At 55.9% G+C, this 10,524-nt stretch overlaps 2 protein-coding genes across 2 annotated transcripts; one reads left to right on the top strand and one right to left on the bottom strand.

The window, feature by feature from the left end:
• Positions 1 to 801: 801 nt before the first annotated feature.
• On the top strand, positions 802 to 4,301 carry RPS19BP1 (ribosomal protein S19 binding protein 1). The gene is made up of 4 exons (XM_027107710.1): positions 802 to 932; positions 1,095 to 1,223; positions 3,338 to 3,435; positions 3,829 to 4,301. The coding sequence occupies exons 1-4, from the start codon at positions 881 to 883 to the stop codon at positions 3,961 to 3,963; spliced, it is 414 nt and encodes a 137-aa protein (XP_026963511.1). The 5' UTR covers positions 802 to 880; the 3' UTR covers positions 3,964 to 4,301.
• A 2,997-nt stretch (positions 4,302 to 7,298) lies between these two features.
• ATF4 (activating transcription factor 4) lies at positions 7,299 to 9,376 on the bottom strand. The gene is made up of 3 exons (XM_027107709.1): positions 9,181 to 9,376; positions 8,301 to 8,618; positions 7,299 to 8,214 (listed from the first exon to the last, which is right to left on the bottom strand). The coding sequence occupies exons 2-3, from the start codon at positions 8,524 to 8,526 to the stop codon at positions 7,385 to 7,387; spliced, it is 1,056 nt and encodes a 351-aa protein (XP_026963510.1). The 5' UTR covers positions 8,527 to 8,618; positions 9,181 to 9,376; the 3' UTR covers positions 7,299 to 7,384.
• Positions 9,377 to 10,524: the final 1,148 nt, after the last annotated feature.

The raw sequence follows: 10,524 nt of genomic DNA, 5'->3' as shown, positions 1-10,524 counted from the left end.
ATACAAAAGGATCTCAGAACATGTTTGTACGGTGAATTCAGTGGTTCCCCCTCATTCACCACTGATTTACTGAGTGCCTTCTGCATGCCAAGTACTGGGCTAGGAGCTGCAGATGGAGCAGTGAACAAGACAGGTTTCCTCCCCACAGCAAGAAGAGTACTAATTTCTAAGCCAGAAGTTCTCAAACTATTTTGTCTAAGAACTCTTTACTCAAAAAAATTCAGGATCCCAAAGAGCTTTTGTATGTGTAACTAACAAGAGTTACCATGTTAGAAACTAAAACAGAATTTTAAAAAATACTTATTAATTCATTTAAAACAACAATAACAAGTCCACATATTAACATAAGTGACATATTTTAATGAAAACAAAACAAAATAGTGGGAAAACACTGATATTGTTTTGCATTTTTGCAAATGTCTCTAATGGAAGATAGCTGGATTCTCATGCCGAACTAGATCTGTGCGATACGTTGCTCTGGTTGTAGTATAATACTTCCAAAAATACATTCCCCTTTTTCGTAAAAATTCAGAATACTAACACTCCGTCCCGAGCCCGGCCCCGCCCACTACGGAGACGCTTGACGCGATAGGACTGACCCACCAGGCTGGGCTAGCGGTGGACGGTTTCCGGGAGAAGGCGGGGCCTGGCTCCCAAAGGGTCGGTGGGGTTGCGATTGGACGACAAATGCGTCCTTCGGCGCGTTGGCCCCGCCTCCAGATCCCGCCCAGTGGTAAACCCAACGCCTGCGTCCTAAGGAAGGTGGGCACTTCCGCCCGCCCACTGCGGAACCTTTTGTTCTAGCTCGCGTTTCCACCGAAACGACAAGGGCGGCCAAGGCGGAAGTAGTTGAGGCGTGTGGGCGGAGCTAAGCACCGCTATGTCGGTTTCCTTGCTGCGGCGAGGTTTGGAGCTTTTGGGGGTGCCTGAGGGTGAGGAGCTTCTTCCCAGAGACGTCCAGCCCGGGCGGGAAGGCGGCAGGGGCTGGGGGCAGGAGCCCCGAGGGTGCGAACGATCCAGACCGGGCTTAGCCTCAGTGGGATGGGAACCCTGAGCGCCCTCCGAACCGAGTCGGTTCCTCTCTTCCCCTACAGCCCCCAGGGACGCGCCAGGCCAAACCAAGACGAGCGAGGCTCCGATGAAGCGGAAGCGGAAGGCAAAGGCGGCCCAGGCCCAGAAACTGCGGAACTCGGCCAAGGGAAAGGTGCCCAAATCGGCGCTGGGTGAGCTCGGGAAGGGGCTGGACGCGCTGCTCCCGGGGTCGGGGGGCGGTGCCGGGGAGGAAGGGGCGCTAGAGTGAGGGCTTGAAATGTTACCCAGGAGTTTCTAGAATACCTGCTGTGCGACGGGCGTGGGGCGGGACCCTGGGAACACGGAGGTGAACGAATCACATTGTCTCGGCCTTCAAGGTCTACAGCCCTAGTAGGGAGAGAAGCATCGAAGAGTTTCAAAATCAGCGTATGGTTGCTGTGATAGGGTCTATGCATTAAGACTGTGGTGCTCTGAGAGGAACTTAGAATGAAAGGCCGAATCGGGTTTCTCTGAGGAAGCAACAGTTAAGCCCAGACCCGATGGAAGTATACGAGTGAACCGGGGAAGGGTATTCTAGGGAGAATGGCATATGCGGAGTCAGAAAGAAGTTTATTGCCTTTGAAATCTTGGAAAAAAAGAAGCCTGGTCAAAGTGACATACAGGGAACGAGGGTCAGAGACGGAGCATTAAATAAAATTAATACTCCGTGTGCCAGGTGCTGTTCTAAGCCTCGTACAAATGTTTGCTCGTGTAATTGCTCCCAGCAACCCTGTGAGGTCGGCACTATCATTACCTCCATTTTACAGAAGCAGAAACAGGCCCCTGCCCAGATAGTACAGGTAGAAACCAGGCAGATTGTCTCCAGAGCCCTGATCCCACCTACTGCTTCAAGATGCTATGGCCTGGGCGGTGGTGATGGTGCGGAGATAAGAGAATTGTGCAGGTGGAAGATGCGGTGAGGAGGGGGCATTGATGGCGTCAGTGGTGAATTGGCTGTGAGGATGGAGGCAGAGGGAGTCAGCGAGTACGGAATGTCTTGGGGGATGTGGCGCCACTTAACGAGACCTACAGACTTGAGGAGGTGGAGTGGGCAGGAATGCAGGGTGTTTTTGACCTGTGGCAGGACTTGGTGAGCTCCTAGTGTGTCTTTGAATCCCCAGGGCCTCGTGCATAAAAGGTGTTCAAGTTGTTTGTTAAAAGAACTATGAATTCCGAGGAAATACAGCATGAGCAAAAGTGTGGAGGCAGGAAAGTGAGCCTGGGTTGAGCCACAGTGGTGCTGGTGTGGAACAGGCACACAAGGGGCCCGAGGGAGGTCACTCCTCCATCCCAGCCCCCGCCCCACCACCGTGTCATGGCACACGACTGAGGACTGAGGGGACTCTCTCAACCCTCAGTGGCCAACCTAAAGAACACCTCTGTGGCTGCCACCTTGGTCTGAGCTACACACCATCTCTTGCCTGGATTATTGCAGAAACCTCCTATCTGGTCTCCCTTCCACTGCCCCCTCCCCTAGTAATCTTGTTCTCACCATAGCAGCCGAAGTGATCCTGTAAAGTCAGACCTGTCTCTCCTCTGCCCTGCACCCACCAGCGTGAGAGCCTGAGTCTGTCGGTGCCTGCTCAGGCCCCACATGATCTGCTCCTTCCAGCTTTGTCTCCTCGGCTTCTCCCCTCTCTGTCCAACCACTTTCTGTTCTTCAAGCACATTAGTCACACTTCTGCTTCAGAGCCTTTGCACTGGCTGTTCCCTCTACCCAGAATGCTCTTCTCCCACAGTGTCACACTCTCTCCCTCCAGTCTTTGCTCAGAATTCATTTCATTGAGGCCTTCTCAGAGCCTCCTGTTTGGAATTGCAACCCTCCCCCCAGCATCTCTCATTTCTGTTTACTATTCTCTTTTTCTCCATAAAATGATCACCCTCTGAAGTACCGTTTACCTTGTGTACCATCTCTCTTCCCACGGAATGGAAGTTCCATGAGGGCAGGACTTTTTGTCTGTTCTGTTTCCTGCTCTGTGCTCTTGCACCTAGAACAGTGGCTGACACACACACAGTAAGTGCCCAGGCCACCTTTGTTGAGTAAATCACTTGAGCAGGTGGAACCAAGGGGGACTTTGAGCAGGGTCTGTGTGGAGTGTGGTTTTGACAGAAGAGCCCAGGCTGTTGCAGCAGCCTGGGGAAGGGACGACAGGGCTTTTGGTAGGGCCATGGGAGGTGGGAGTGGGGTGGGGAGATGTCAGGAGGGGACCCAGGCGGCTTCCAGGGAGTGAATCTGAAATGATGCCACCCTGCCTGCCATCCACAGCTGAGTTCCAGAAGCGAGAGCGTCGAGGTTACCTTGGAGTAAACCTGAGGTTTATGACTAGTGTAAGAAGCACAGTGGCCGAATCCGTCACCCAGCAGGTTCGTCAGGGGGATGGGCTGTGGGAAGGAACCTGGGGGGTGAGAACTGAGGCTGTTCCTGGGATCTGTGGGAGTCTCAGCCCTGAGCATAGGCTGGAGGGTGGAGCCCCCTCCAGGCTCCTAAGAGCTGGACACCCCGCTGTGCTGTGAGGGGCCTCCCCCTGGAGGGCCGAGAGCAGTGTGGGGAAGGTGGGAGGCCGGGCCTGGCCTTGCTCCCCTGGGACCCCTGTGGGCCTCCGCTGGCTCCTCTGTAAATGGAAACCACACGCCCTGCCTCCCGGGACGGTGTGAGGGCCAGGTGAGAGGGTGGCACTTGGTCGGCTGCACCAGGTTGTGTGGCTGTAAGTGGCTGGGAGTCCCCACCCAGGGCTCCTGACTCTCACACCCCCCAAGATTGTGCGCCAGGACCGGGGCCGCAAGGCCTGTGACCGGCCTGTGGGCAAGACTAAGAAGAAGAAGAAGGCCGAGGGCACCGTGTTCACTGAGGAAGACTTCCAGAAGTTCCAGCAGGAGTACTTCGGCAGTTAGGCTCCCGGGAGGGCACAGCCGCCTCGGACCTCTCAGCCTGGCTCAGGAAAGCCGTGGAGTGGAGGCTGGCACGGAGCTGGCGAGCTGGAAGCCCAGGGGAGGACCTTCGCTCAGACCCGAACTGACATCTGCAGGCTCGGGAGGTACCACCTGCCTGCTGGAAAGGAACACATTGGACTGTTTTGTCTGCTTTGGCCCAGGGAGGGCCTCGGGGCTGTTTGCTGTGGAGAGGCCTGTCACTGGGCCCTTGGGGACCACACCTCTGATAGGACGAGGGCCGCTGGGTGGGCTTCCAGGTTCTAATAAACGTGGCCCAGGGGCTGTGTGTGCTGCTCTAACAGGGTGTCTCCCGCCGCCTCTGGCACCGAGGAGCCTTCCCTCCCTCCCCCACCTCCCGGCTGGTTCTTAGGGCTCCAGGTCAGAAGTCCTGCAGCCCAGCCCCAGCGCAGGTACCACCAGAGAGCAGTTCACCCATCCGCAGACCCCGCAGGCCTCCTCTCCCTGGGGTGGCAGCCCCAGCTGAGAAGGCAGCTCTTGAGGAAGCTGAGGGAGGGAGCATGGCTGCCTCAGCCCAGTGCCCAGGGCTTGTGCCCTTGTGTGTTTTTTTTGGGGGGGGCGGGATGAAAGGCCACTTTTTGTTTCTCTGACCTCTGTCACAGGAGGTGGGGACTAGTGGGGCGACTCAGGAGGTGAGCTCAAGAAACAGGTCTGCCGAGCAGAAGGGTGGTGCTGGGCCCAGAGCTGCACCACCAGGGAAAGGTGGAGGCCGGGCCGCGTCCGGCGGGGGCAGCGCAGGGCAGGTGCTGTTGAGCAGATGCCCGAGTGAGCGGGTGGTGCTGCCCACCTGGGTCTTCATTGTGGCACTGATGACAAGTCCTAGAAGCCCAGGGGTCCCTTCTGGGGAGGGGGCCCTGGAGGCCTCCAGGCTGCTCCGTCTGGCTCGCCTAGTGCCACCCCCCGCACGCCTAAAGGCTCCTTGGGACACGTGTTGTCTGGTAGGGGACTTCTGAAAGGACCCTGCCGTGGGTTCTTCTGTGCAAGAGAAGGGGAAGTTTTACCCCTCACACAGCCAGACCCCGGCAGGGCTGTTCCTGGTTGCTATCCAGCTTTCCATGCCAAGTGGGGACAGGAGGGGACCACAGAATTGCCTGAGGCAGAGTTGGCGCCTGTCCTGTCTGCAGTGCAGGTGGCCTCCGAGAGTAGGAAGCAGACCAGCCATCCAGGAAGTCAAGGTGGGCAGAAGAGGTGTCGTGACTCCAAACCGGTATTGCGCCACCATCCTCAGATGGCTTGTTCCAAGAAGGGAGAGGGGGTGTTTTCCCAAGCTCTCCTCCTGCCTGCTGAGCTTCGCTGACCCCTGTGAGGAGAGACACTCCGGTGTCCTTGGAGGCTCATTCCCTTCCTCTGTTAAGCATCTTAGCAAGCAGCAGCCTCAGCTTCTTGCTTTCTCTCACCAGTTCTCTGAAGAACCGGCTGACCAGAACCTCTAACGGGCACGCACCTGCTGTTACGTCATCACGAACAGGTTCCTGCCCCCTCCCCAGGTGTAGAATGAGGAGCCTGCCTCTGCGGGAGGGTAAGAGCAGGGGTCCTGCGCTTCTCTGCTTGTGAGTTTCCAGTAAGTCTTAATGTTTGTGCTGAGTAGCACCAGTGGGTGTGTCCGTGACCCCAAGGCATGACTGACGTTAGCGTTCACCCGACACTGGTCCTATGGGTCGGGGTGGGGCCCCACAATCTGCTGTTTAACAGTCACCCTGGACGGCTCCGTTGCACGTGGTGAGAAGGCAGCGGGTGGGGGCCCTGGGGAGGCGGGTGCTGGCGATGAAAGGAGAAGGATGTGCCACCGGGGAGGGGTGCCGGTGCAAGAGCCACACATGGGGGTGCTAACCATGAGCCACGGACCGGGTGACTGACAATCTTTTGGGAAAGGGACAGGAACCAAGTAAGAGGACACTGTGGTGCCACACTGAGGGCTGGGAGGAAGAGGCCTTCCCCGATGGAGCGGCTCTATCACTGGTGGTTTGGAGGAGCTGACACATTTGCCTAGAGGAGACCCAGGAGGGCAGGACTGCCACGTGGGACCTCCGCCAGGGTGTGTGTATGAGGCTTAAGTTCCTGCAGGAGCTGGGCGGATCCCCATCAGGTGACATCTAACACAGCTGGGGCCAGGGAGCCCTCCTAGAGAGGTGGGTGGGACCGTGTGCCCATTCCTCCGAGGCTTTTTCTCAGGGTGCTCTCCCCATTCTACGTCCACAACTTTCCCTGTCCTTCGAAGCCCAGCTCAGGGCAGTTAAGACCTCGATCACCAGGTCCAAGGTCCACATGTGACACCTCCCTTGGTGCCTTGGGGAAGCATTCCCATCTGGGCCACCACCATTACTTCTCCCACATTACCCTCTGTTAGGCATCAGGAAGCAGGTGAGGGAAATATCAGCCCCACCACAGGAGGCAAAACAGGCAAACGCCCATAACCCTGGGTTCAAATAGGCTCTACAACTCCTCCAAACGCCCTCTACCGTAGGACCTGTGTGCCTGGTGCCCCATCTGCATCACCCTCATCCCAGCCACTCTTCTACACTTTCACAATGGAAAAATGGTCCTCCCTCAGCAGGCCCTAAAGGACCCAAGGAGAGAAGAAACCTGCGCCGGCTGGGCTCACTCTTGTACTCAACAGATGATGACATCTCCCTTATCTTGCAATAAAATAAGTTACCAGCCAGGACTGCAGGGCCCTTTCATCCCGACATCAGGGATGGCAGGCCTTCCAGCTCGCCGAAGGTGCCAGCCAGGGAAGCAGCCAGCCTTTCGGCCCTGCTCTTCCATTTGTTCCAGCAAGAACCGAGAAGCCATCTGTCCCTGAATAGACCCTTCTGGGAAGGCCTCTAAGAACTGCAGCAGTTTATCAGTGAAACCGAATCCCCTTGTGCCCAGCTCAGACTGTGGGGCCTTATCTGGGTACTTACTGTTGGCACAAAGCAACAATCATGCGGGAACAGGGGGAGCCCAGGCTCCACTTCTCTGCCACCCTGCTCCTTCATAAAATTCCCCAGCCTCACTCGCACCCAAGGGTGCTTAACATCGAGTCAGACAGTTTTTGGTTCTGGGGAAATCACCCAGCCACCTACTAGGGGGTTATCTAGCCCAACTCCGTCTCAGGGGTCCAACTGGTCATCAGTGACCCTGACATACAGCCCAACAGTGTCAGAAAAAAAAGAATCTCACTCTGGGCTTCAATTCCAAGTCCCGATAGCCAACCCCAAAGCAAACTGGTGCTTCTGGGGATTGACTGGGCTCTTTACCAGAGGCAAGAAACCAGACGCAGCAGTCTGCAAAAATACTTTCACTACAAAATAATTTATTAAAACACACAGCTTCAGCACTAGCCTATGTACAAACACACACCCTCCTGACTACCCTACAGCTAGGGGGTCCTCTTCTTCCCCCGTGCCTTGCGGACCTCTTCTATTAAATCTTTCAGATACTGGATCTCCTTGGCCAAGGAATCTGCCTTCTCTTTCAGAGCCTCATTCTTCTTTTCTAGCTCTTTACATTCACCAGTGAGGGCCTCCTGCTCTGCCCTCTTCTTCTGGCGGTACCTAGTGGCTGCTGTCTTGTTCTGCTCCATTTTCTTCAGTTTCTTATCTAGTTTCTCGCCCTTTACTTTCGCTGCTATCATCTTCTCTCCAGGAGGGTCATAGGGCTTGGGGCGGGCAGAGCCACCAGGGACACCTGGAGATAGCAGGCTTCTATTTGGAGAACCCCTGGAGGTAGGGGGGCTATGCTGGGGAGAGCCCAGATAGGAGTCAGGGCTCATACAGATGCCACTATCATTATCTGAGGGGGCATCCTCTTCCTTTACGCATGGAGGGACCAGCATAAGGTAAGCAGTGGAGTCTGGCTTCCTATCTTCTTCAGACGTCACTTCACTGCATAGCTCTAAAGTAAAAGAATGATCTGGAGTGGAGAACAGGGCCCCTGGGGAGAGGGGAAGAGGCTGCAAGAAAGTGAAAGGGGCACCCTGGTCAGTTGTTGGCAAACTTTCTGGAAGATGGCCTATTGGGTTCACAAGCTGGGGGGGCTCCTTAGTAGCCTCCTGGAGTAGGGGGTCAAAGAGATCACACGTGTCATCCAACGAGGCCAAAAGCTCATCTGGCATGGTTTCCAGATCATCTATACCCAACAGAGCATTAAAATCAAACTCCTTCAGATCCATTTTCTCCACCATCCAATCTGTCCCAGAGAACGCATCCTCTGCAAAAAAAGAAAGTTGGAACCAATGAATCAAATGTACAGGACTATCACCAGATCCCACCAGCAGATAAAAGCAGCCCACTCACCCTTGCCGTTATCTGAGGCACTGACCAACCCATCCATAGCCAGCCATTCGGAGAAGCCCGCCTTAGCCTTGTCGCCAGAGAACCCATGAGGTTTGAAGTGCTTGGCCACCTCCAGGTAGTCATCTAGGAGACCCAGGCTCTCTTCAGCCCCCAAACCCGACTGGTCGAAGGGGGACATGAAGTCCACCACCAACACCTCGCTGCTCAGGAAGCTCTTCTCGGCCATGTCGCGAGGTTTTGGTGGAATCGAGGAATGTGCTTAACTCGAAGGTGTCTTTGTCGGTTACAGCAACGCTGCTGCTGAATGCCTTGAAAAGCCTGAAGACAAATCAGAAACCAAGTCCCATTAAAGTTCAGCTGGCCTGAGAATTTCATCTTTTCATCCATGAGGCAAGATGGCCAAAATAGAACTCCATTCGGTGTTGAGAATCGGTACCACGTGGCCCCAGGGCCATCGCGTCACCGCCGCGTCCCTCAGGCTGCACAAAATGGACGCCCGGCCGTTCCCCCACCGGCCAGAACAGGAAGCCGCCCCACCCGCACGTCCAAATCCGCCTCTGGACGCCCGGCCCCGCCCACGCCCCCCGTGACTCACGCGGCGGCCGCCGCCGCCCTACCACGCCGCCATCTTGGCTGCTGCCACGTTTCGCGGGGCACCAGGTGGAAGCCGGCGGATTCGGGGGGCCGGGGCTGCCGGGGGCTCCCGACCCAAGGGCGCCGGAGTTTTGGGGACACCCAAGCAGGGGCCACGCGTTATGGGCGCTCGTAAAACCACTCCCGCCTCCGCGAAGCCGCCCAGCCGCCGGCCGCTCCCAAGCAGGCAGAAACCCCTCACCGACCCAGGGGTGCACGGCCAGAGCAGCGCAGGCCCAGTACTTACGCCATGGCTTAAACCGCTGGGGGGTGCCGCTGCAGAGCCTGGTGCTGCTGCCGCCGCTGCAAAAGCCAATGCTGCCGCAGGCACTGCTGCCTCTAATACGCCATGGTGGCCGCGGACGCTACGGGAGCGGAGAAAAGAAGGCACGCACTCGCACGGAGAAATCACATATACAGACAGAAGGAGAAAAAATGGCGGCGAGACGCCGAGCTCGGGGCCTTTATAAACTCTGCTCCCTGTGAGGACGCATCACAGACCATATCCTTCCGCCGCGGTCACGTGACTCGCGCCTCCCACCCACGCATTGCCATCTATTCGACGGCCCTATCGTTTCCAATCTCCGACTTTTAAGTCTAGGGCGTAGCTGTGATGAGAGAATGAATTGTTTTTATTTACGGCCTCAAGAAAAAGACGCACTACTTTACAAGGATTTTAAGATGAAAGGGTCACTCCCGTCCGCCGCCGGGGAGCGCGGAAGGATTCTCCACACTCATTTCCGGCGTTAGTCCGAAGGGCGGAGAGAGAAGTCTTTCATCCCAAGAAAGGTTTTTACTGTGAAGTACGAGGTCTCCTAGTTCTCGCGCGATATGCTGGAGGAGAGCGCGCATCAAGATGATTGGTCAGACATGGTGAGTCATATATATCTCGAGTTTCTATTGGCTCAGGCCGCTGATCTGCGCGGGAAGGGGCGGAGCGGCCGACGATTCCCTCCGTCTGGTTCTGCGGTTTCTCCGGTTTTCTCTGTGACGGCGCTTTGCAGTGGCTTCCTCAGCCCTGCCCACCCGCAGCCGGTCAGGATTGCCCCGGGCAGCCCGGGCCCAGTGCGTCCCAAATAGTGGCGTTAGGCCCCGCCCCTTGCAGTCCTTTCCTGCCGTCCTCAGCGAAGCTCCAAAGTAGCGACCAGGTTCAGGCCCAAAGATGAAACTAGGCAAAAGGAAATGTCATTTCGTGTGCGTTTTCACACACAAACACTTGCAAAATACTGAGGACGTGCAAGCCCTTCAGTAGTTGAAAGGGGAGGCTGATGACCTCAGTCGAGATCACCCGATCTATGCGCACCTACCATCAAAGGCGAGTCGAGGAAATGCGTAATCCTATAGTCTATCGTATTTTTACATATCCGTTTAGCTAAAATATGTTTGCTATTTTATTGAAGAATGCAGCCTATCACAGGGGAACTTCTTTCAGTTCATGTAGTTTCAGTTCCTCTAAGAAGAAAGATTTTATTCAGCTGCTCTCTCTCACTCTAGGGTAGTTTCAGTTAGCTCCCAACGCTGTACAACTCCCAGGCATAACCGCTTCCCAGCAAGTCCTCCTAATGCCCAATTGCCGGAGTTTGTGTATTCG

This window comes from Aethalodelphis obliquidens, unplaced genomic scaffold (assembly GCF_003676395.1).
Source record: "Aethalodelphis obliquidens isolate GAN/ISIS:26980383/991018 unplaced genomic scaffold, ASM367639v1 scaffold8, whole genome shotgun sequence".
Classification (NCBI taxonomy): Eukaryota; Metazoa; Chordata; class Mammalia; order Artiodactyla; family Delphinidae; genus Aethalodelphis; species Aethalodelphis obliquidens.
This window is presented reverse-complemented; position numbering and strand designations above follow the sequence as displayed.